Source organism: Grus americana, chromosome 10, assembly GCF_028858705.1.
Source record: "Grus americana isolate bGruAme1 chromosome 10, bGruAme1.mat, whole genome shotgun sequence".
NCBI lineage: Eukaryota > Metazoa > Chordata > Aves > Gruiformes > Gruidae > Grus > Grus americana.
The window spans coordinates 20,762,684-20,788,190 of NC_072861.1; the positions used below are offsets into that span (position 1 = coordinate 20,762,684).

The window sequence follows — 25,507 nt, forward strand, 5'->3', positions numbered from 1 at the left end:
TAAAAGAAGATTTTATTTGCCTTTGGATTAAAATAATGATAATGTTAATCACTGAAGATTGAGAAGAGTCATGACTTCAAAAGCTATGGCCTGTATTCACCCTGCCTAACTGTAGGCATTTACTGGAGCCTGTCACCACAAAATCCCTCTGTAGTCAGTGGGAGAGGTGTGAACCTCCCAAAGGTTTAGTCTTGGTAGAATCCACGTTTCCCCCAGAGGGTCCGAAAACCTTGTCTGTGAGGGAGCCCACAGTGACCATGTTCCCATCTTGGGTGCTGCAGGTGAGGGCCTACTCCTAGCCTGCACCTGAAGCGCGCAGCATGCTGTGCCTCCCAGTCCACTCCCGTTCCCATTCCCATGCCTGCTCTCTGTCTGAAGCCATCTGGCAGCTCGCAGTCTGCAAAGCAGACATGGCTGGGCTTCCTGGGCAGCCCTGCAGCTGCCATCCTTCTACTGCACGGTCATGCTCTTTAGCATACTCAGTGATCCCTATATGCAGTTCACACAGAGACACCCAGCAAGTAGGAGGTTCTCTCCAAGGCTTTATTCATATACTTCTAGTTTCTACTGGTGCTAAATCTATTTTCTTCACAAGCCTCTGTGGTACCTGCGACCAAAGCAGAATAGCTGTTATGTTATGTCAACAGTCCTGTCTCCTCAGTACTGTCCCTGCTATCTTTGTATAATTTGCAAAAAGCTATTTTCTTATAAACTGCTGCTTTCATGAGAATGACCATTTTTCAGCCAGTGGACCAGGTAGTGACTGTAGACATTTGAATGTGCTAGGAGCTGTTGTTCCTTCTCAGTTTGTGTGGGTTATGTTGTTTTCTCTTTGCTTGCTTGCTTTGAAGCACTCACAGCCACTGAGAGTGATGGCACGTTGCTGATGGAGCAGTATGTGCCCTGCCACATCTGTGCAGCTTCCAAGCCAGAGGAGAATGAGTATGGCGAGAAGGCAGAGGACGCGCAGTACTTTAACATGGAGGACTGTGTGCTGACTGCCATTGAACTGGACTACATCACGTGTCCTAACCACCCTGATATCCCCGTTTCTCTCCAAGAGCTGGTCCCGGAGCTTTTCATGACTGATTTTCCTGCCAGGTAATGTTATTTGACAGCCTTTGGTTAAGTTTCAGTGTAGCAATGTATTTCAGTTGGATTTTTTCCCTAAGTCATCTCTGCTAGAGGAACACACTGACCACAGGAAACAAATTCATCCACTCTCAATCCCTGCTCTGGCAATTCATCCTAAACTGCACTCTTGGTGGTCAGCACACTTGCTTAGACAATCACCGTATGCTGACCCGAGTCATCACTTCAGAGAGTCCTTTGAGATCACTGTGATAGAATGTGAAAGTCCCTTTTTAAAGCCACAGCTGTCCTGCATTGCCTCGTACTCTGGCCAGAGCTCTCTGTAGTTGGAGCCTTTCTGGCATCCCAGAAAGGAAATTTTAATATGGCAAAACCAACAGGAAGTGCTGCTGCATTGCAAGATTGGCACTGAAATTGCCTTTAGTTTTGAAGAGCCTGTAGGTGAGTGAATTTGTATAGATACCACTAGAGAATTCACATTGAGTCGAGGCTCCTGCTCGGCTGAGGGCTGTTAGACGTGTTGTAGTAGTGTGGCAGTCCTGAACAGCTGAAACAGCTCTTCCCTACCCATAGCAGCACTGCCAGATCTTTAAGCTGCTTAACTGCATTCCCAGATGGGTTCAGTCTTATACCCCTTATTATTTAGCGTGTAGAGCAAGAGACCTCCTGACAGCAGGCAGGACAGGAGACCTGTTCACACTCTCTCAGACCTTTCTGTGCACGAAGCAGAGCCATGAGACGTATAGACCAAACTGTGACCTGTTGGCCGCTGTCAGAGCTTTCTGTGATCCCACTGGACCCTGTTCCTTTCTTGGGGTCATTTTACAGGGTATTCTGGGCAAACACCCCATCGGCCCGTCATGATGGCCCTCCTTGCAGTGCTATCTCCTGGAGATTTATTTGACTGGTGCAAGGCGAGTAGAGGTTTGAAGTGTGAACAGCTGTGAAAGTAGTCTCTGGAAGAGTGGGGAAATGATGAATTGCAGCCTGGGAACAGTAAGCTGATTTGAATAATCAGGTTTCAGAGTGTGGGGCTGTTCATAAACATCCTGTCCTGCCTCAGTGGAGAAAAGAGGAACAGGAGGTAAACAAAGCAAGAAAATCGTTAATACAGATAAATGGTACAAATATCTGTACCTGTGTCATCTGGTTGGAAAAGGAGCTTATGTGCTTTCCATCTAAGATCTATTTGATTCCTGCGGGATAAATTGCTGCAGTAAAAAGCCTTTTTTGCTTATTTGCCCAAGTTACTTTTCATGGCAAGAAATCTGTTGTACATGAGCCAGCATAGAGTACATTAAGATGACCAGAGTAATTTAGGTGATCCAGTCCTCAGTAGATAAGACAAGAACCTATTAGTCATTTGTGAAAATGGAAACCACATTGAAAACATTAATTTGTGGTGTCTTTGAAACTTTCCTTTTAATTAAAAGGCCCCAATCTCTTTTTGGCAGACTGTTCCTGGAAAATAGCAAACTGGAATGCAGTGAAAATGAAAACAACGTTCTTGGCCAGGGTGGAAGTGGGACCGTTATATATCGGGCACGATACCAAGGAAAACCAGTGGCTGTGAAGAGATTTCAGATTAAAAAATGCAAGGGTTCTCCCACTTCAGCTGCAGGTACAGTACACAGAATCGGTGTTGGGAATCGGCTCTTAATCCCAACCAAAGACCAAAGAGCCTTCGCTCTCCGAAGTGCTGGCAGCACCTGTTTAAATACAGCTTTGAAATATATAGCAGAATTGATGCATTTCCATGGAGGAGGAGGATGTCTCTTAAAGAGTCCTTCACGAAAGCACTTGTAGCGATGAAGGTCACTGGCACTGCAGGAAGCTTCTCTCCTACAAGTCAATGGGTGGACTCAGAGGGTGCCAAGGCTCTTGATTGGGGTGGGAAGCAAGATTTCATCTCCTGTTCCCAAGCTATTTGGCAATGAAAAGTGTGGATTTGCATGGGTTTGCATGGGTTTGCGCTAAGGACTTGTGGGTCTCCACCTTTTGAATGAGTCTTTTACTCCATCTGTGCCAGCAGCTACAGAAAGCAAATTCTCAGCCTGCCAGCTCCTCAGGCAGGGACAGGCTCTCGTACTGCACATGCTGGCTGTTGAGCACAGGTTTCCAGCAGAGCCTCAGTCCATGGATAAAGGAAAGGGGAAAGTGCCTCACTTTCCTCGTGTTTGTCAGGGAGGGATGCAGCGAACCCCTGAGCTGCTGTCCCAGTGACAAGTAACCTTTGGAATGACCAGACCTGCCTGAGCAGCCTGTGGTGTCCCATGGCAGAAGGACAATTACTGTGAAGGGTCCCTCTTCCGGCAGGGCAGCTGAGAAAGGGTGAGGAAGACTCCGTCCACCAAAGGGTCTGCAATGTGACATCCACACTCAGAGCCCCTGCCTTAAAAAGCACAGCATGAGTTTTCCAAAATTATCCAGATGATATATGAGAACACTGTGTGCCAGACACAGTCAAGGTTGATGTTGAAGGACCAAGGGACCACTTGCTTCCTGAGGCAGCCGTATATATCCTGCTTATAGCCAGTGTCTGTTAGTGGCTCATGCATCATCACGAGGATGCAACTTAAAGTCCTGCTGTTGGTGTTAACCCCATTAGCTGCATTCTTCCTGCAGCATTTGCTCAGTGATTAGCACCTTCCAAAGAGTTTCTGACTTGGTCTCTCAGCTGGGAAGTGAGAAGGGTTTTGTGTGTCTTGCCAGATACCATGCTGAAACACCTGAGAGCCATGGACGCCATGAAGAACTTCTCTGAGTTTCGCCAGGAGGCCAGCATGCTCCACTCACTGCAACACCCCTGCATCGTCTCCCTCATTGGCATCAGCATCCATCCTCTCTGCTTTGCCCTAGAGCTGGCCCCTCTGGGCAGCCTTACCACTGTATTGTCTGAAAACTCCAAAGGTAAAAGCAAGGTCTCTCTCCTGGGAGAGCTCACTCATGGTCAACAGCATTTAAATTACTGCTTGATTTACTGAAGGGGATTTTTTTCCCAGACTAAGGGGAGTGGGAGGGATGGAATTGCTCTTAAACTGTACCTTTGGGAACCCAGTAAAATTTGATGCTCAGGATTTTCAAAACTACTTTGGAGACCTGGATTCTCAATTTCTCTGCAAATTAATAAGTGCGTCTCACTTCAGTGCTGCATGGGTAATGCTGTGTTCTTCCCCCTGCAGATGGGTGTCTGGCACTCTAAATTCTCTCATAATTATCTGTATTTCTGTCGCTGTCAAGTAAACGACACTAATTCTAAGACAGGTTGAGGCCATCTGACCCTTTTGGCACCTTGGCTTTATGTCAACTTTCAATCAAACACTAATTTTCACCAGAAGATTTAGGGGTCTAGAAGTGAAAGAGTTTAAAAAAAGAATCTAATAGAACTGTCAGACATGTATAGTAACATGAACAGTGTCATTTCAAATCACGACATTGAGTGATGTTTTAAAAGGTTGTTAGTTATTGCTGTGGAGTTTAAAAGAGAAAGAGAAGGGGGGGAAAAAGGCAGTTATTGCAATTACAAGAACTGAAGACAGGCTGTTCCTTTGTGCCAGGGTCTTCCTTTGTGCCGCTGGGGCACATGCTGACACACAAAATAGCATATCAGATTGTAACAGGCCTCGCCTACCTGCATAAGAAGAACATCATCTTCTGCGACCTGAAGTCAGACAATATTTTGGTGTGGTCCCTGGACGTCAAAGAGCACATCAATATCAAACTCTCCGACTACGGCATCTCCCGGCAGTCGTTCCACGAAGGCGCACTGGGTGTGGAAGGCACGCCAGGCTACCAAGCTCCTGAGATCAGGCCTCGCATAGTCTACGATGAGAAGGTAACTGTGGTGTATCTGTGGGCGCAGCCGTGTGTGGCAGCAGTGGGTGGCTGGCTTCATGCATGGGGCTGAAGTCCCTTACACATACACGGTGTGCAGCACTAGCTTTCCCACTGTGGCCTTCCTTGCTCTCCTCTCCACCCACCAAGGGAGGTTTACCCTGTTTTTTTCTCTCCGTTTCTGGCTCTAGGTCGACATGTTCTCATATGGGATGGTCCTGTATGAGCTGCTGTCTGGTCAGCGGCCTGTGCTAGGACAACACCAGCTTCAGATTGCAAAGAAGCTGTCTAAAGGGATCCGTCCTGTTCTTGGGCAGCCGGAAGAGGTGCAGCTATATAGGATGCAGGCACTCATGATGGAGTGTTGGGACACTAAGCCAGAAAAGGTACAAGAGAACCTTCATGACCAGTGTTTTCTGATCGTGTAGCTCCAGGGATCCGGGAGCCCTATTCATGCAGGAGAGCTAGGCTAGCTTTCAGTACAGCAGAACAGCTCTGTTGCCCATTTACCCCTGCTGTCGATATGGCCCAGAACTTCTATTGACTTAAATGGGAGTTTTTTGAATGAAACGATGGCAGATTGGTGGCCTTAGACAACGGCAGTGACATAAAGGTCCCTTGATGTCAATAGCAGTTAGGCTATTGATTTCACCAGGGCAAGACATTACCCGTAATTTCTAGAAACAGCTACAGTATCATGCTGTGAGTGTAACTACAAAGACTTCAAAAACTCCAAGATTATAAAAGGCAGTATGAAGAAGAAAAGGGTTGAAAAGGATTATGCTGCATTATGTTTTTCATTAATTGCAAGTTGGCCTTTCAGAGCTGCTGTCCTTCAAACAAAGGTCAGTTTTACTCACAAACAGCTAGAAGCTGTCATGACAGTGGGTCAGCTTCCAAAATTCATAAACCTGGAGAAATTAATCAATAAAATCTGTAAAAGAAACACAGAGCAAACCATGGAAGTATGGAAGAGGTTTGGCTTCAGTGGAGGATGCTAAGAACCAATCAGGTGAGATTTATAAGGCTAATTTGGTGTAGGTTTGAGAAAGTAGCAGAAGCATTTATTAAAGAAGTCCTACTTCTTGGCTCTCTAGCTTTAATAAATAATGATTATTAAGATTCTTTTACTTCATCTGGACCTCCAGCTGTCTTGTGTGACATATGTCTTTCTCTTTTCTTTCCTCACAGCGTCCACTGGCCATTTCTGTGGTAGGACAGATGAAAGATCCTGCCTTTGCAACATTTATGTACCTGCTATCCTGTGGGAAGCAGTCTTCCTTCTTCTGCTCCCAAGGACAGGAGTACACTGTGGTGTTCTGGAATGGGAAGGAAGGCACCAGGTGAGACAGCTCATATTAGTAATTTCTTGCTTTTGTTCTTTTTTCTTTTTAAGTAAAAATCCTTCAGTGTCTTCACTTATGCCTCTGGGAGGGAGGTAAAGAAGGTGAAAGCGAATTTGGGCGAATGCCAAGGATATGGTGAACACTGTTTTCCCAAACTCTTTTAATTGGGAACAGTGGTTGCTTTATAAAGGATATTTAATGAGCTTAACTCTGCTTCAGTTAATATGAGGAGAAGATTAGGGCAGTGTAATGATTCACACACACAGGATGAAGCATTTGCACATGAGAACAGACGTGTTCTGCCTTTCCTAATGAGGCCATTTAACACTAAACCTTTCCTAATTGAGACTGCAGTTCCATCTCTGTTCTGCAAAGCAATTAAGCACATGCTTAAATCCTATTGAAATCATCAGGAGTTAACCACATGCCTGAAGCTGTGTGTGCATCCAAGTGTATACTGCCAGCAAAATGTGTGCTATACGGAATAGGTATGTGATTTAAATGTTATTAAATTGTGACTGAGATGATGGTATTTCTGCTCAGCCACATGTGACCCATGGCTAGTTAGGTTTATTTTTATGGATATTACTGATTTTTATAGCCCCAATCTTATTTGGAAACATTCACAAACTGATCTGAATTTTATATTAATGTGTTCATTAGTTGTAACCATTAACCTAATGGGAAAGGTACATGATTTGTTCATGAACCGTTTGCTTTGCTATTTGTGGTGCCTGGTCAGTCGTTCAGTGCAGACAGTATAACTATTCCTGCGAAAACTGGTGAAACACATGGGACTCACAGATGTATTTTGAATACATGGATGTTGTCCAAATATTCACAGCAATATATCTCAGTAAATCTGCTTCCTGACTGGACAATCCACTTGCTGGAAACTGCTGAATAACAAATTACTTATATGTGACAGATTTCAGGATGTGTAATTGCTTGTGCCACAGTTGGTAAAACATCTGGGGCTCACAGATGTGGTTGTGAATATCCAGTTATTGTTCAAATGCCCATACCCAATAAACTTCCCCAAGCAAAAAAAATCCTTTTAGTTACAAAACTACTAATTAGTCATATTTATAAAATATTTTATCAGGCTACAGATCTTTGCTCTCATTTGGAAGAATCATGCTCTTCTGTTTATGTACTAGAATAAGTAATGAAGCCAGATAATACTGAGGCAGTGAACTTGGAGAACGAGCAGATATTCTCTTGAGAACCTAATGGGCAAGACGGGCTAAGACCTCCCAGCTATTAATTACTGCTATTCAGCTGGAGTTATTTGTCTCACAGCTGAATTATAGTAACAGACCACATAAGTTCTCCTAATCCATTTCCATGCAAAGTCAGATAGCTGAGTTTAAATCTTCACAGAAGCAATTGCATATCTGCCCCCTGAGGAAGAGCCGTGGCGCATCTGTATTTCTCTTCCTTTACGAAGACCGTCTGAGGGATGGAGAGCCTTGCAGCATTGTCCACATCTGGACAGTTGTGTTATGGCTTGGCCAAAAGTGCCGAGTACCGTCCTGTAGCAGTTTGCAGGCTAAATGTTGGCTATAGGAAATTGTTATTTGCTCCTTTCAGAAACTACACGGTGGTGAATCCGGAGAAAGGAGTCATAGAAGTGGAGAGGATGAGCTGCCCAGGAATGAAGCTATGCTGCCAACTAAAATTTCAGAACGCCCTCTGGGCTGCCACCGAGGTGAGCATTGCCTGCGCTTCAGTGCCCCACTCAAGAGGGGCCTCGTTAGACGAGACACAAATGAAGAGAAAGGGCCTATTAAATTAGTAAAGCTAAGAGTATTTGAGACAATGGGCGTCTCAGATGAGCAGCGTGACTTTGCTGTCTCCGGGTGTATTGTTTCTGCCTATTATTTAGCTGATACCTAGATCAAAATCGTGCCTCCTGGTGTTCAAAGCGATCGTGGGAACCTTGACTTTCCGAGGCAAAACTCTCCAGATTGTAGCATATCTGTACCCAGGGTTTCATCTGGGAAATGTCCTTATCTGTAAGCGATAAAGGGAAGCAGTGAAAGAAACCATGCGTTTAAGGGTGGGGTTTTGAAAGAGGCCCGAGGGATTTAAAAGTTGGTGGGAAATGGGTACCCAAGTTTTGTGTTCACTGTGGAAAATTGCAGCTAAAAAGATAAGAGTGAGAGAGTATGGCTGATTTATCCATCAGAGCCCCTGTCCACCCATCAAAAGGGGCTGTGTTAAGTGTCAGACAGTTCTGACACAATAGTTTGACACAAACCAAACAAAAAATAGCTGAAACAAATTGAAATGGTCCTGAAGTTCAGTGTTTCAGAGAGGGGGAAAAAGGCCATGCTTGCTGAATAAATAATTTGTGTTGGTTAATTCACTCCACCCTAGCATGGATGCTGTAACTGAGTGAGAATATAGATCTTTTTTCCCCATAGGAAAATAAGATATTTTTACTTTTTCTGTTCCCAGATAGACACGAAGTTCAAATATTCCTATTTCTTTTTATAACAAGAAGTATAGAAAAATTAAAATTCAGAAATCTTAAAGCATTTTATTTCTACCTTTTTGATCAACATAAAATGTGTTGCTGTTCCCTGAACTGGGTGCTCTATGTCAGTACAGTAGATTTATGAGGTGTAGAGCAGGTGTAATTCCACGTACGATGTAATGCTGGCTTTCCTTGAATTGACGGATTAATGCAAAATAACATACAATACGTTTCAATTGTCCTGACGCGTTTGGGATTTGTGCAGAGTCAGGGTTGTCAAATGCTACTTTTAGATGTGGTGATAAAACACCTATAGGGGGAATTTTGGTGGCTTTTGGATAGTGCATATATTGCCCACAGCTCATTCTGGGGAAGGCAGTACCTGCTTTCTATCCGCAGACAAAGCAACTGCTCTCCAGGGAAAACAAAGAGGCTTTGGATTTCGAAAAATACAAGTAAAAACTGGGTTTGGAGCCAATTTGATCTTGTTTAGGTATCAAAATATGAAAAGCATGGAAAATGATTGAAATTTATAGAGTTTTATTTGCTTTTTCACAGGACCAGAAGATTTCTGTGTATGGGTTGCAGGGCATGTGTCCTCTAAAGACTCCACAGAAGAGTTTAGACACTCCTGCTACTGTGAGCTGCTTTCTAGTAATGCCTGTTGTCAAAAAGGTAAGGAGGAACCTAAAGGAAAAGGGACGTTAGTGAGACTAAGCCGTCTGTTGCCGGGCCAAGCTGCCAAGAGTTTGTGCAGCTTGTCCCTAGCTAGTGTTGAAGGACTTTGCAATGCCCAGGAACATTTTGGCAGTGCAAGGAGAAAGTTTCCAGGTCTTTGTGCCTCTGCCAGAAGACAGAGGTGTGGGCAAGAACCTGAGTCAGGGGACCAAAGCTGGCACTTCCAAGCCTGCTGGGAAAATAGTCAAAATAGATCAAATTCCTCTGCAAGGAAGTTTTCCAGCTGTGTTTCCACATCACTGGAAGACAGAGTTTAGGCTGATCAAGCAAAGTAGAGGGGACATGAAACAATAATTAGAAAAGAGATTTGTTAACTGCTAATGCAGGGCTTGGGTATATCCTAGCCCTTGTACCCATTCTTTTCCTGGTGTGTGTGTGCATGCTGTCATTTGTGTACACAATCACCTTTAAATATTATCTAGGCTCAGCCATGCTTCTTTTTGGTTTTGAATGAGAACACTTAGATAATACAGGCAGTCCAAGAACTGCCCCTTCTGGGTAATAACAAAAGTTATATACTATCTATCTAGTTTTGCAACTGCTAACATCCAGTTACTGGCAAGAGAACTCTGACATGACTGCCTATTGCGGGCAAGTCTTGGGAGATGTATAAAAACTGTTTTCAGGCTAAATTACCTCCGGTTTGCTTACAGCCACCTCAAGTAAAAACATATAATTATGTTCCAACATTATTGGTAGCTGTGTAGTTTTTGCAAATGCCAGCAGACTGGTATGTGTCTAAAAGCTCAATATGGAGCAGTGCTCGGAGCGACAGTGGAGCTGTTTTATACCACATGCCCATTCTGCGTTATTGTCCATTTCTGGCTCGTTTGCTCAGACTGCTGAATCTGAGGCAGATGGTTAGTGTAAGGTGTACTGCTTCGCTTCCAAACATGGTGTAAGGCGGACTAAAGTAGGGCATAGATCTGAAGCTGGCACAGGGATGAATTTCACCCGCCTGGAGGCTGCATCTGTCGGCTTGCTTTGGCTCCCAGACATGCAGCGTTTCTCTGCCGTGGAGTTTCATTTCTGATGGGTAGGGCAAATTTCTTTTTCATGCTGCCTGAGGTTTTGTCCAGGACAGTCGAAGGAGTCTTTCACCTTCAGCTTTTCCACTGTCATACAGCTTGCAAAGCCATTCCTCAGGGGTTACGAGTGGCTTTATGTCTCCTGGTTTCTATTTTCAGTTTGTGGCTTGCCTAGAAAATGTCATAAATAATGCCAGGCCCTACAATAGTAATATTGAGTCTAGACACCTCCTTTCCTCCCCCGACCCTACCCAACCTTCCAGAAATCCACATCCCTTCGGCACACTCCTCCTTAGTTTATTGGACTTACTTTTTCCTCTCTCCTTTCTATGAATGAGTTTGGCAATGAAATAGCCAGAGCAGCAGCCATAGGGATGTGCAGACCAGGTTGGCATGAAACTAAACCGTTTTTTGAAACAGCCAGTTCCAACAAAGCTAAGTGGAAAGCTTACACTTGTCAAACTCACTGTGCAGCGCAGCAAGCTGTATCAGAGTTATCGCATAGTCATTATTGTCCACTGGCGAAGAGAATTGCTCGCATTTCCCTGGGAAGAAAGCCTTTAGCTGATGAGATGTGAGGTAACTAGCAGTCAGAGAATTGCCAAGGGATGTTGCTGGGAAGGGGAATTCTTTACGACCGCCTTGGGAAGACTGATCCAAAAGAAATAGTTTCCAAAACTTGGTTTCTCATCCAAAGGAAGCATCATGGAAATTTAAAAGCAGCGGAGAGGGGCCCAGAATCCAAAACTTGCCCGCCAAGGAAAAGTCTTGTACAATTTAAGCTTTTTTGTTGCATGCTCTCTGTCACCAGTATCATTGTATTTGGCAAACAATAAAATTTTCAGTAAATTTCCTTTCAGAAAAAACCCAAACCAACAAATAAGCAAACAAACAGGTTAAAAAGAGCAAAACAAGATGCTTTCTGAATTGGTTTGCAGCATTCTTACAAAGAGGTGCTGAAGGAGAAAAAATCTAAACTGGTGCAACCCTCTGGCCTCTTGCAAAAACCTGGAACACACGAAAACAAAAGCTGCATTTAAAGGCTGCAGCCTGCCACAGTGTTCACTGCCAGCAGTGCCAGACCCTGCGGGGAAGAGAGGAGGAGGTGACCGAGGCCATAATGTCGGGGGCTGTATTTTTTTTTTTTTTTTAACCTGCTCGCAGCGTCCGTCCCGACAGCTCCGAGCCTTGTACTGTCCTTAGCTGTGAGGACAGGACGTCTGGAGCCAGCTCATCTCCTGCACATCACATACCGTCACAGCCCCGCTCAGAGGCCTTCCTCCCTGGCACAGCGGGACTTCTGGCAGGACGGAGACTTCAAATGCAGTTTTGTTGCTGTGTGTTTTTGTTGGCTCTTTGTGGAGCCCAAATGTTGAAAATGAATTCTGAGAAAGTTACTTAAGGTTTCTGGAGGCTGCTGCCCTGCCTGTCTTTGGTCACTGTCGTAATACCCTGATTTGGAGAGTTTTGCCCCTCTGCCTGGCTGCACTGGCATCTAATAAAGTCTGGTGAGTCGGTGGCACCCAGGGGTGGGTGGCCTTTACCGTGTTCTTCTGTGAAATGGGTCCCTTCCTCATCTTGGTCAGGCAAGGGATGGCAGGTTGAGGGCGTTTCTCAGCATTTGAGTTCCTACTCCTCATTTCTTAAACAAAGAGATAACAGTGGCTGGATAGAAACAGGTCCCGCTAGCCAAGGCAGTGAGTAATAAATGCCCCAAAGCATAAAATATCTTCCAGATTTGCTTCCACCATTGTGCTATTCCAGACAGGCTATAATTTGGCAGAGTTGGTATTACTGGTAAAGCTGGGTGGGGATCACTGACGCAGCTCTGCCCTGTTACGGTGCCGATTGCTCAGTGCCAGGGAAATTTGGCCTGTGGAACCCAAAAGGGAATCTGGATTCTGTTCTGCAGTAGCTGACACTAATCAAAGAAATCAAAATATTTTTTATGAAGACTATGCTTGGATAATTCAGCATTTCCAAATCAAATGAGACAAAATTATAGAGATCTCTGAAGACTTTAATAGCGTCCTGTGTCACGCTAGGAGCAGTTCAGGTTGACGTACTCACATTACAGTTAATTTCAGATGTTCCCATTTCAATTTAAATTTTCCATTTTTAGTAAGAAATACCTATTGTGCAGGGTCCTTTGGACTGAAAGAAGTTGGACTATTTTCACCAGAGAAATGTGGGCTGTTCTGCTTTGTTTTGTTCTGTTTTAAATAATTGAACTCCTTTCCAAAGAAAAAGTAACCCAAAACCCAGCTTGTGCAAAGCATCCTGCCATGTTCCAACCTATTGAGGCAACTCCCTGGCGAATCCACATCCAGGAGCCTTTACACCAGATCCACATGGCAGCAGGGACAGGGCACCGAACACTGCAGGCCATTTGGGTTTCTTTTAATTAGTGGTTAGAGAATTGGGACTGGACTGAGTTAAAGTCCAAGTCCCGTTTCACAACTTTCCACTTGCTTCCCTAGTTTTTCCCATTACAGTAAAATTCTGCTGTGATTTGGATTAGTCATACAGGCTCAGCACACTCATGGTTTTACTCATACTTTGTATGCAGATAGTGTCTCTTTGTCCAAGACTCTTAATGAGCCCTGCAAACAGTGCTATCAATTAAACTAATACTTACCCCTATGCTATCTGCCCCCGTGATATCTGAGAGCAATTCAAGATACTGATTTTGGCCTCTATGGGTTTAAGCAACCTGGGAGCTATCTTCCAGGGCTGGCCAAGATCCCTGGAAGGGCACAGGCTTTCCCTTGATTTATGAGCAGCAAGGGGTGATGCCGAGTCCCCGTCCCATCTCACAGAGGCTGGCAGCATCGCTGGCGTTCTGGGCACGGCAGGGCTGCGGAGGGGTGAGGTTGTGATGGTTCAGCTGGCGGGGCTCTGGCTGGTTCTGGTTCACTTTTCTTTGCTTTAATCCGGCAAGTTTGTAACAACAGCAAAAAAAGCCCTGGGCAAAGGGTCTTTTTTAGAATTTTTTGCTCCATGGGGAGGAAATAGAAAGGCCTTTGAGGTAAGTATTGTTTTATCTGCTTCACAGATGGGGGAGTTTCTGGTACAGACCCAAGGTCACAGGGAGTTTTGTTCCCGAGAGATCCATTTCCCAGTCTGTTTAACAGCGTTTTGCACCGCTGTGATGAGCTGGAGGAGTCGGAGACCCGGCAAGCCATGGCCTTCTCACCGGCTCCCGTCCACGGAACGTGATGGTATTCATCGCAGCAGTGACGCAGAGCGCTGCACCAGAGCTTGACCCGGCCGTGGCTCCCGCAGCCAACACATCTGTATATTTAGGGGCAAGTTTTTAACTACCTGCAGAATTGTTCGTGGCACTTGGCAGCTGCTTTGCTGAACTGCTGCTGCTTCTGTGCCCTCCACTGGGATGTCTGTGAGCTGCCAGGGATCCCAGACCCAGAGCACGTCCCTGGGAGGAGCAGTGCTGTTAAAGCACCAGACGTTGGAGATGGAGCGATCACTGTATGCTCTTTTTTGCAAGAGGATTGTCTCCCTCTCTTTCTGTTTTTACTGCATTTCTTCCATTCCTCTCTTACCTACACTGATAGCAATAGCTGTACTCCTTTTTGGAAATGAGCCGGGTTTCTACAGCTGGATTCCTAGGATCGTGATGGCTGTGTCTGAACATACTCCAGCTTGAATTTGTTAACCTTCGGGGCAGGCTGCCAGGTCTGTCTGTCCTCCCTTGCCAATAAAGAGAGAGGTAATACTGGGTGAGAGGAGTATGGCTCTGCAGCAGCTTCCATGTAATGACTTCTTTTTATGTTGCTGTTATCACTGAGTGATTTGGGGTAAGTTACTAGTGTACTTGCAGAATTGTGAGAGGCAGCCAGAGCCTCTGGGATTGAAAGCTCTCGTACTGCAGAGAAGTAAACAGTCCAGATAGCGAATCTGCTGTCTCTTTCTTGCAGAACTCCTACATGGTGCTGGCTGGCTTGTCGGATGGACTTGTAGCAGTGTTTTCAGTGTCCCAGGGCATCCCAGGCGACAGCTGCTCCTACCTGTGCTCCCACACGGCAAACAGGTCCAAATTCAACATCTCTGATGACGACCCCCGGCAGAATCCGTACCCCGTGAAGGCCATGGAGATCACCAACAGCGGAGCGGAGGTCTGGTACAGCAACGGCCCTGGCATCCTCATCATAGACTGTGCCACGATGGAGATCAGTAGGAGGCTGGAGCCCTTCAGCCCACCGTCGGTGATCACATCCATCGCCTGCAACTCGGAGTGTCACGGGGAGGAGGTGCTGTGGTGTCTGGATGATAAAAGCAACTTCCTGGTGATGTATCACGTTACTACCTACCAGCTCTGTGCACGCTACTTCTGCGGAGACTGCAGCCCCCTCAGAGACATGTTTACAATCCAGCAGCCTTCGGCAGCCATCCCAGCTACTGCACCTATAAACCACAAAGCAATGGAGAGTAACCCACTGGTGGACATGAGCATTATCTACAGCCCAGAGGTTGGCACCCAGATACTAAACCACCAGGACTCACTCACAGATTATTGCTCTGTGTCTTCCTACTCCTCTTCGCCTCCTAACAGGATAACCCGGTGCCCCTCCAGCCTACCCAGCTCACCCACGAGCTCTTCCAGTGCACCGCTCTCCACAGATTTTGAGGAGTCTGACAAATTTAATGAGCTGAAGCCTTCCCTGGATCATGATGCTGTGCCTGCAGGTGACAACATGCAGCATCTCCAAGCTGTCAAGATTCTTCCGGTAAAAGACCTCATATGGATCCCCAGGTAAGTTGGTAACTTATTAAAACCACTTTGTCAAAATCTCTCCTGGGCTAAGTGTGAGATTAGCTCAGGCTAATTCAGGAACTTTGGCATTCCCAGTATGATTCACCTCCCCAGAAAGTCAAGTTGTCATTAAGAAACTTTGTTCCCAGTACAATGGTACATCAATTTTTCTACCCCTTTTTAAAGATCTGTAGTCTTGGGCAGAATGACCGCATCTAAGGATCTAAGGTCTTGCAGGATTGATTTCAAGAGAAGAGAAATGTGGGTGGTAAGACTCAAAGCCCTGTTTCCCCAGATACTGAGGAAACAAAGAACAGCAGGCAGCTTCCTCGCTCAAACACAACCCTGGCAAATCCTTTTGTCTCCTGTTGAGCTGATGGAAACTGCTGGGAATCTGATTTTTGCCTGTCATGGGGGCTCACACTGTAGTGGATTCAGGATGCCCCTCGGTGGCATCGCAGTGCAGAAGGTCGTGTAACTGCAGGAGGCATTGCAGCAGAGAGGATGGATATCCAGCATGGATCTTCCTCAGCTGTCACCAGTCTCTGCTGCAGAGTACATGTGATGTCTCCCTCGTTTCTCTTCTAGGAGAGGAGGGGATATCATCGTTATCGGACTGGAGAAGGAGTCCGGCACCCAGCGGGGCAGAGTGATCGCTGTGCTGAAGGCTGGGGAACTGGCTCCCTACGGGTGAGGCTGAATTGGGCAGCGCCTGCCACACAGTTTCTGGGGGTGCAGGGGGAATGGGTAGCAGAGGGAGGCTCTGCAGGCTCTGGGGGCTGTCAGGAGCTTCCTCTTGGCTTCCAGCAGCATCTGGGAAGCTCCTAGCCAGAGAAGACGTGGTTGCTGGTTGCACATTGAGGCATGTGCATACTCTTACAGCATGGCAGATGGTGAGGGGAAGGCATTGCGACCACGGCCTGGTCTCCAAAAGCCACAGAGACCGAGTGCCCCCGTAATGAGACAGGCAGGACCGTCTTGCACAGTGCGATAAACGTCAGTCTGATCCTGCCTGGTGCTGACTCCCAGTGCTCTCAGGGCACCTGGCAGAAGATCGCTGGAGCTTGGCAGACTCAGGCCCTGCATGAAGAACAAGAGGTGTATTTATGCAGAGCGCAGCGCTTGTCTGTGGCTGCATTCACGTGGATCAGGTTGACGTCCTGGCTCTAAATGAGCACCTTTGTGCTGTCGGCAGTGATGGGCTGGGGCAAGGCTCCTGGAGCACAGGGGAGAGCAGTTATATACGTTAATTTAAAATGTTTCATACAGTGAACGAGAGTCCAAGTAAATAAATAGCTGCTAGATGGGGGTGTTTCTGCTGATCACTTAAATACCAGTCAGGGATTGTACTATTTACGTCCAAACAAATGGAGGTTAAGCAGTGCTAAAGATTATAAATGATCATTTATTACCACTGAGCAAACACAACAAGAGATCAAAGTGCTCCTGCCATTCCCTCTATTTGCTAACTGAGTGTCTTTATCAGTTAGTCAGGAGTGGAGTATTATCTTTATTGTTCACAGTACTCTTAGGTTGATTTTGCTTTACTCAGATTAGCATGGAGTTACGGAGGGGTGACATGCTTGCTCAGGCTTGTGCTTTGCTGTCTTTAAGCCTGGCTGGTTCGGGCATGGTGTCCGTTGACTCGCCCTGTTTTACTGGCAGGATAAAAACCAGCCAATAGTGCCTGCGTCCTCCGTGCCCCCCCAAGTGCAGAGCAGGATAGGGAGGTGAGGGAAAGGAGGTGGCTTCTTAGGGGCAGTTTGTGATGAAAACCAGCTGCCAAGGCCAGCCCTCGCTGTCAGTGCTTCCCATCTAGGGGCCTTTCTGGGGAAACGGTTTGGGGCTGGTCTTCCCCCGTCTGCTGTTGGAGTAGTAGAAAGAGCCCAGCAAGGTTCCCTGGAACCCTGCAAGGACACTCATGTCATCTGCCCGGCCACCTCCCTCTGGGTATCTGCAGGGCTGGATTCAACCATCCTGTTTGATCAGCTAATGTGCTCAGAGATCAGGAAGGGAAGCACGCGCAACACGATGCTGTCACGCAGGACCTTTGTGAGTCTCTGGGCTGTTGCCGTAGCCGTGCCTGCTGGTCTGGACTTGGGGCTCGTACCCTGAGCTGGCAGAGCTGGGCTCCATCCCACTTCCACGCTGCATTTCAGGCTGCGGAGACTCCCGGCAGCCTGCGCTAGCTGTGGCATGATGCCGGCTGTTTTGAAAATGCCCAGCTGGCAGCAGGCAAAAGAGTCTGTGGATTTAGCAAATGGGGAGATTAACAGCAACTTCAAAATGTCACGGCAGACTTAAGCACCCACCTGCATGTTTAGGCACCTGAATCCCTTCAAAAATCTTTTCCCGTGTCCCTGAGCCGCTTGCTTTTGCCGTGACATAGTTTCTGAACCCTCTCTTTGTTACATTCCCCTTTCTCAAGGATTTACAGCTTATAAAAAGAGATTCAGTAGCTGGAAAGGAAAGCTCGTGAGTCAGTGCCTCCCAGATGAGTGGCCGTGTGCTGTGTTAGCAGAGCTGCTCTCCGCTGTAATGCCCGTCTCTGCTCTGTTCTTCCTTTCCCAGGACACTGGTGGATGCTGCTCTCATAGCAAAGGACACAGTTGTGTGCTGCTTTGAGAATGAAAACATGGAGTGGTGCCTGGCTGTCTGGAGGGGTTGGAGTGCCAAAGACTTTGACGTTTTCTACCAGGCCTACGAAGAGCTGGGAAGGCTTGAAACCTGCATGCGAAAAAGAAGGTAGTGCTTGTGGCGCTGGGAACTGAGGCTCGACGAAAGACGGAAGCGTCCTGCTCTGAGCGCGCCTGGACTCCGAGACACAGCCCTGGAGAGGGAGGGGACGCAGGGTGCGTGGGGGGAGCGTGATTCTGGTTTGCTGCTAACGAGCACTGCGGGGTTACTGTGGCTGGAGCCCCAGCAGAGCTTTCGGGGACTGAAGAAACCTGATGGTGTGAGCCGGGCAGGGATGAGCCCAGGAGCTGGGCCGTCTCCCCGCTCTCTTGCTCCATCACACACTCCCCTGCAGTAGTCGAGAGCAGAATGTGGAGGTGGCTGCAGTTCTGCTCATGCCTCTCTTTCCAGTTTCTTCCCCATTTTAAACTCCTTCCTCACCTTCAGCATGCCCTGGCTGCTGCTGCTGCTTTTATAGTGTCTGTTGTCAGCCGGGACAGCTCCATTAACCCCAACGGGCTCTTTCTGGGGAGCCTGAGCACGTTACAGTCCCCACTGCCTGCTGGCCGGCGGTGCGGTTCACTGTGGGCTAATTCACCCTGCTCCAGGGGAAATGCACCTGCTGGAAGTGCTGCGGGGCTGCTACCCACGTCCCTGCGAGTTTGTTAGAGGCTACTTCAGGTGTAGCCCCTGTTGTGACTGCTGTGTAGAGACATCCAGGTGTAAGAACCAGCAATAAGCTTTGGCTGGCCACTGCCTTTCTGGTTCCTAAAACCTATTGTGGTATAGTGTTACTGTGAGAGAGCCTAAAATAATCTGCCAATAATACTGCACAAGCTCAGTGAGCGAGCAAGCTATTTAACTGCACTGTTGCAATGTCAGTTGTAGAGCTGATACAAAGCAAAGCTACTCAGTTTGACAGATACTTCCTGGTGTAAGAGAAGGGAGCCCCGAGACCAGGAAGGTTTTTACTCGTCTCCTTTTTCTCTTGGTAAATACACTCTGGAGTATCAGGAACACAGTAAGCTTAATTTGCCTGTGTATCTGTGCAGCTTCTGCTCACCGCAGCTTTTATTTTATCTTCATTAGTGGCCTGGGATGATGTATTGCTCTGAATACAATTGCACTTAGTTATCCCAAGCATGTACAGCAGTGTAAAAAGTGAGTCTGACTAAGCACCCTGTAAAAAGGTGTACAGTTTGAATTTTGGACCTCTTTTTTTTTTTTTTTTTTTTTTTCTATCCCAAGAAACTTGTGTGAGCATCGGCAAGGCTGGCCAAGGCCGAACGGGCAGGTTAACCCTCTGGTTCACATTTCTGTTGCAGGCTGCTAGAATATCCTTCTTCACAAACAGAGCGTATCTTAAAATAAACAGATTTCTCCCCACAATGACACTGCGTTGGTGGCACTTTTTATAGGCAGCCCATGCCCGCGTCAGCTGCAGGGTGTTCAGGGTCTGCAGCGTCTGGTTAAAACGCACGTCCTCCTGATGAGCAGAGGATCGGGTTTACAAGTACAGTCTGGCTCCTTACCCGGCCTTACCTGTCTCCGTCCCCCTGCGGCTGCTTCCAGCGGCTCATGGAGCGGGTCCGGCCGCACCACTGCACCCCGGGTTGCTGTCCCCCGCCAGGACAAGTTCTCCCGCCTGTTGTCGCAGAGAGGGGGAAGAGGCGGCTCAGCTCTTCGCTGCTGCTGCAGTTTGACGGGTTTGTCACAGCTTCCCCAAGAGCTCAGCCTGACTCAAGCTTAGCTGTGAAATAGCTGTATCTGTGTCAGGGCTAATTAACTGCATTTCCCTGAATCTGTGTCACCTACCGCCCGTCCCGCTGCACAGCCCGAAGCCTGCACGTGCTGCCGCACACACCCCTCCCCTGAGTGGGAGTTCAACCATCTCACGATCGCCTCCTCCGGTTGCCAGACCCCTTGTACACACACACATACTATTTCATAACCCTTCAAGCCCTAACACAGGCTGTAAAACAGTTTGTACTTTCATTCCGCCTTGCAGGTTTTCTTTGAGAACACACTGTCTGGAATAGTCACAGCAGTTCCTTGTCATCCCTGTCGAGCAGAACATCGTGGGCACTGCGCTGCTCCCAAAGCCAGCATGGGGTCATGCCCCCCCCATGAGGTCCCCAGCCCCCACAGGGGTCAGCCAGAGCCTCTCCCAAACCTTCGGTGGGCACCGGCCGAGGCCCCGCCACAAAAGGGGCTTTGTTCTGCTCACCGCCGCACTCCAGAGCTGTGCAGCCGTTGTGCATACCCTCCCCAGGCTCTGAAAACCCAACCTTGGGATGGGCAGCTGCGGGGACGAGAGGCTGCAAGTGCTGCAGCGGGAGGATGGCAGCCAGGTTGTGTGGGAGCGGCGGAGAAGCATGAGAGGTCCTTGCTGCAGGGACAGGAGTGTGTGTCCCAAAACCTCCTGGGAACAGGGGGTTAGTTCCCAAAAAAAACCACTGAGAGCCTGAATGCTGCTACCCTGGAGTCAGGACAAAATCCCCCCCTTAAGCAAATCTGAAACCTCCTTAGCACAAGGCTCCATTAAGTCAGCAATGCACGTGCTGCCTGAATAAATCCCCAAGGGCAAAAATAAACAGAAATTAAAAACAAAATCCAAAAAAAAAAAACAACCCACCAGTTCCAACAGTTAAGGTGAGATTTCAATGCTCTTTCGCAGCCTTCCCACCAGGGAAGCCTGTTCTGCTCCCAGTGGGACTGAGGGCAGGTACGGGTGAGGGGGCGTCATCCGTCCCCTGTCATCCATCCGTCCATCCCTGGGGAAAGGGATGGGGTCAAGGCCAAAGGCAGGAAAAGCCCCAAGAGCACAGGAGCAGGGGCTGCCTGAGCCCCAGACGCTGCTGATAAAGGTCCCAGGATAGCTGCGTATGTCAGTCCTTGCTATTTTATTTCAGCTTCTAAAAATAAGCCCGAGCCAGGGCCTGGAAGGGTTTATTCCTTCAGCTGATGGCAGATAGACGAGCGAACAGCTCAGGTTTGGCTTGTCAGTGCCAGGTTTCCCCCAGCCCATCCCGGAGCAGCGGGAGCGCGTGGAAAGGGCTCAGCGCTGGGAGGGAAACGGATGCTCTCAGATGAGATTAACCCCCCCCCCGCACGGGCAGCGGGAGGGAGGCGGGTGCTGAGGCCATTAATTACTTGCTGAGGAAGCGGTGAGACGCACAGGACCTGCTGCCACCGGGATTAACAGCACTGGCAGCGCTGAAGCCCCCGCTCAGGCGCAGCTGCCCAGACCCCCAGCTTCAACTCCTGCAAGCAGAGAGCCGCTCGCTGCACCTCGGGGTTTTCCCTGAAAAACTGTCCTTTACCTACTTTAAAAGAAATAAAAATAATGACCAGCTGGACACTGATTACTGTTCCTGCTTTTGGCTGTTTCTTTGCAGGGTCAGACCCCGGCCTGGAGAAGGACTGGAGAACACCCGGGTCCCGGTGGGGCTCAGGGCACAGCCTGAACATTTTTTTCTTGGGGGAGAGTGGGAAGCAAGCATGAGGGGGATGCAAACTGCTGATCATACCCGATCCCTGAGGCCCCATGTCCTGGTGCTCACTTGGGACATTTTGGGGACCCAGCACACCACCCCCCCCCCACCCCCCCACCCCCAGCACTGCGGATGCATCAACCCTGCCAGCCCAGGGCTGTCCAAAACCAACTGGCTCCCCTGGAAAATGAGCAGCGTTAAAGATAGTTCTGCTAGACAAGAAAAGAATGGCCAGTTCTTTGCCCCACTGCTCACACTGCCCTGGGCAGTGGTGCAGGATTGGGCCCAAATGCCTGTGACAGCTCCCAGAGCAGCCCAGCACCGTGGTCCCCTCCCGCTGCTTGCAGACCCAGCTGATGGGATCACTCCCTGCGGGTCTCATCACTGGCCACATCCCTCCGGCTAATCCAGGCGTTGCCTGTGAAGAAAACCATGGAAAGGGCAATTTAATGGTATTAAAATTTTCCGCAGTCCTGCCCAGATAAAATAACCTCAGCAGATAATAGGTGTCCTGCGCGGTGCTGCCTGGGTCCCAGCCCCAAAGCATCCCTGGGGCTGCGCCTCCCACCGTACCCAAAAGCAGCAGCTCTGCAGGAGCCGGGATGCTCCAGGGACGAGCCAGGATGCTCCAGCGTCGCGGCTGGGCATCAGACAGCTGGGTAAGCAGGATAACAAATCCAATTTTATTTTCTAACATTGCAATATGATTAGAAAGGAAAAGCAGGACTTTATTTCCCCACCTCTTGAACAGACCGGCTCTTCTGCAGCTCCAGTGCGGCGTCTGTCCCGGCCGGCATCCCAGCAGCGCAGCCAGGGCTTGAGCCGGCTGGAGCGGTGAAGGTGCCGGGGCTGCTGCCCAGGCTGGTTCCCACTCCCCTTCGCGCTTGCCGTGACACCACGCTGCCACCAAAAACCAGCACAAGCATTAAACCCACCCCCATGGCCTGCGCTCACCCTGACTGATGGCCCGGGCGGCTCTTTGCACTTTTGAGGCTTAAAAATGCCATTTTTCAGCTTCATTTTTCCAAGAGCTGGGTGACTCAGATGTTGGGTTTTGGTTGTGGTTTGTTCTGGGTTTTTTTCCTTCCCTTCTCTGTTATCTTCAACATGCAGAAAAAAAAAAAAATTATCATAATTTACTATATTAGAGATGCCCCAGTGACAAGCGGGGTGGGGGGGGCAGGTGGGCATTTAAGCGCGAGCTGGACGCTCCTCCAGCCCGCCCTGCACCAGGGGCTCTTGGTGTCACCGTAAGGAAACAATAAGGTGATTTTTTTTTTTTTTTGCTTTTTAAATTTTTTTTTTTTTTAAGGGACATGGAGAAAGGGGCAGCTCTGGCTGTTTTGTATTCTGCTACAGAAAGGACAGAGGAAATTAGTTTTCTTTAAGCAAACTTTAAAAGGACAGGAAATATTGTGGCTATTTCGGGCTGCCAGCCTGTCCTCAGCTTACCCCAGGCCGTGGCGGTGGGATGGGCAGCACCGCTGGGCTTCGGTGCCGGCACCGTGGCCCCGGCTTTGCTTTTCTGCGGGCAGGAGAAGGCTGCTGCGCTGCCAGGGCGGGCGGCTGCTCTTCGTCACCGATGCCTAACAAAATGACACCCAGCTTTTCAAAAAACCCCTAGGAAAGACCCATTCCACCATGCCGGCACTTGGGGCTGGGTGGAGGTTTGGGGCATGGCCCTTCCAGCGCGGCTGCAGGTCCCCGTTCACCCCGAGGTGCCGCCGGAACTTTATGGGGCCGCGCAGGCTGAAAGGAGCATTAAGGTCGCACCGTGCCACGTTCGTCCACGGGGCCGTGCTTCCTATGAAAAATGCTGCATGTTGGAGGCTCCTCTCCACAATTTAGTCGTGGTTTTTTGGTAGGGTGGTTGGTGGGGGTTTTTTTTGGTTTTTTTTTTTTTTTTTTTTTTTTTTTTGACAATAGCGTCTTTTACACAGCACGTCTGAGGAAGGGGTTTCACAGGGCACAAAGCCCCCCGCCAGCTGCCGGTGGGGTCCTGGCTTCAGGGCCACAGCTCTGGGGCTGAGCCCCCAGCCCAGGGACAGGGATCCCAACCCCGCACACCATCACTCCCGGGTCTGGTTATTGCACCAGCGGCGATTTGGGCCGGTTTCCACGCTATTAAACACTTCAGTATGATCTTTCAGCCCTAATAAATCTTCCTCTGGGGACGTGTTGGTCTGACCTCTGGAAAAGGGGGTTTCCCTTTGCTTTCCCCCGCGCTGATGCTCTAACCCTTATGGCTGCAGCGAGCGGGGCCTCATGCAAGAACAAGACTTTAAAAATTGTGCCAAATTTTTCCAAAAAAAAAACCCCCTCAAACATGCAGTCTCCTGGTGCAAACACTGCCCAGCTCTGTTTCTGCCCAGGTTTGGATGTCTTGGGAGGCAGCAGTAGCCATCAGACGGCCCCGCACACACGCCATAGCGGTGGAGAACAATAGCGGTGTGAAAACCAGTTCAGCTTTGCCCAAAAACTACCCTGAGCACCTCAGCTGAACCCAGGAACGGAGCAATGCCCTGGGAGAGCTGTGGCGGGGAGCAGGGCCAGGCCCCGGAGGTGCCCAAACGTTGCTGCCCCCCGCCCCGCTGCCACGTCCAGGGGCAGCACGTGCCCCCCCCCCCCCAACACCCTCCTGCTCCCAGGACAAACCCAAAGGGAAGCCGAAGCCCAAAGGTCCCGCGGCACCAAGGGCTGGGGTGGCTCCAGCGCAGGCTCCTGACATAGCTCAAGGCTGCTTGGAGAAAAAGCAATTAGAAAAATTCCATTTTTTAATTGTTTTTTTTTTTTAAAGAAAAGTTCTTCCCACCAAGGCTCACACTTCAAACCACCGTTTGCATGTGGACATTAATTACCTTTGCCGCGTCAGGAAGTGGGGAGGTGGCATGAGAGTCGGCAGGAGGGAAGGAGCCTTTCAGTGCTCTGGAGCTTTTCCCCTTTTCTTTAAATCCCTTTAATTTAGGGGCAACGCTTCAGTGCTGCTGGAGGGATTTGGGGGGCTTTCGGCACCCCCAGCTTTGGTGGCATACTGCTTGCTGCCATCCGGATGTGGGCACGGCTCGGGAGGGAGCCCTGGCATGTGTCCAAATCCGTTTGCTTTCCCAGGGTACGGAGGGTGCTGCCGTCCCCTTACAAGGACTTTGCTGGCCCCACAGCGAGCGCCCGCAGCGGGGACCGACAGAAGCTACAGGCGAGCATCTCTCTTGGTGCCCTCTCGGCCGCCCCTCGGGGAAGCCCCAGTGCCAGAGAAACGGTGGGTTTTTTTGGGCAGACCAGGGTATTTTGCAGATTTGGGCTCTGACGAGCAGCGCAGCAAATAGAAGAACTCCCCGCCCAGTTTGCAGAGATGTCACTGAGTCTGCTGGGGACCGGCCGAAGCCGTCCCTCGCTCTCTGGGTTTGCTCCTGCGGCCCAAGTGTAGAGCTGCCCTGGATGGGGCTGGCGCCAGGGCAGGGATGGGGATGACAATGAGGATGGGGATGAGGATGGGGCCATGGGTGGTGCTGGGGGCTGAGCTTGCCTGGGACAGGAGCTCAGCACCAGGGGAATCACAGAAAAGTGATTTTTGGCAGTGGGCAGCCGGCCAGGGCACGTACCCGCCCCACGGAGCTGCGTCTCTGCAGCAATTCAGGTTCCCCAGGGCCAAATGCTGCCTGTGGAGCCAAAGTCAAAAGAGCAAACAGCCTTTATCTGCCCTGTATCTCAGCACTTGTTCTTTCAAAGCTTGTTTTATCGCAAAATTACTTTAAACCGAGCCCTTTTATTGAAAAGTCAATAAAGCACAAAGGTGTCGTTATGTTTTTTGCGTTCATTTTCTAAAGAAACCATTGGCGAGAGTCATAGCAAGACCTGGGCAAAGTCCTCCCGGCACCCCCAGCCGTGCGGTGGGGACCCCCGATTTCCAAGACACTTGAGCCCAGTGCGCTGGAAATGTTGGAGCTGATTCAGGTCAATTAAAGTCAAGATTTTTTTATTGAATTAAAGTGTGAAAATAAATACAGCCAGCCCAGTATTTGGCCTGTCATTTTTTTGATGTTAAT

At 48.9% G+C, this 25,507-nt stretch overlaps 2 protein-coding genes across 11 annotated transcripts in view; one reads left to right on the forward strand and one right to left on the reverse strand.

The window, feature by feature from the left end:
• Nucleotides 1-19,362, forward strand: part of LRRK1 (leucine rich repeat kinase 1) — an 81,243-nt gene extending 61,881 nt beyond the window's left edge. For all 10 annotated transcript variants that reach the window (XM_054836859.1, XM_054836861.1, XM_054836854.1 and 7 more), the window contains 11 exons: nucleotides 852-1,101; nucleotides 2,547-2,713; nucleotides 3,805-4,002; nucleotides 4,650-4,927; nucleotides 5,118-5,312; nucleotides 6,118-6,269; nucleotides 7,866-7,983; nucleotides 9,313-9,429; nucleotides 14,459-15,294; nucleotides 15,883-15,984; nucleotides 17,866-19,362. In XM_054836859.1, the coding sequence (XP_054692834.1) occupies nucleotides 852-1,101; nucleotides 2,547-2,713; nucleotides 3,805-4,002; nucleotides 4,650-4,927; nucleotides 5,118-5,312; nucleotides 6,118-6,269; nucleotides 7,866-7,983; nucleotides 9,313-9,429; nucleotides 14,459-15,294; nucleotides 15,883-15,984; nucleotides 17,866-18,043 (2,591 nt within the window). In that variant the 3' untranslated portion in view covers nucleotides 18,044-19,362. The remainder of the gene's footprint in view (nucleotides 1-851; nucleotides 1,102-2,546; nucleotides 2,714-3,804; nucleotides 4,003-4,649; nucleotides 4,928-5,117; nucleotides 5,313-6,117; nucleotides 6,270-7,865; nucleotides 7,984-9,312; nucleotides 9,430-14,458; nucleotides 15,295-15,882; nucleotides 15,985-17,865) is intronic.
• On the reverse strand, nucleotides 18,364-24,741 carry LOC129210857 (uncharacterized). The gene is made up of 7 exons (XM_054837160.1): nucleotides 24,323-24,741; nucleotides 24,120-24,201; nucleotides 22,917-23,050; nucleotides 22,419-22,557; nucleotides 21,720-21,882; nucleotides 19,513-19,615; nucleotides 18,364-18,451 (listed from the first exon to the last, which is right to left on the reverse strand). The coding sequence occupies exons 1-7, from the start codon at nucleotides 24,352-24,354 to the stop codon at nucleotides 18,364-18,366; spliced, it is 741 nt and encodes a 246-aa protein (XP_054693135.1). The 5' UTR covers nucleotides 24,355-24,741.
• Nucleotides 24,742-25,507: the final 766 nt, after the last annotated feature.

Bases quoted from the DNA above. Each gene is read 5' to 3' on its own strand.
- LOC129210857 (XM_054837160.1), bottom strand. From the start codon at position 24,354: ATGCCACCTCCCCACTTCCTGACGCGGCAAAG. The intron at 24,202-24,322 runs GTAATTAATGTC...TTCTCCAAGCAG, and splicing joins CACTTCCTGACGCGGCAAAG to CCTTGAGCTATGTCAGGAGC. The intron at 19,616-21,719 runs GTGAGCAGTGGG...CTGCGACAACAG, and splicing joins GCACCACTGCCCAGGGCAGT to GCGGGAGAACTTGTCCTGGC.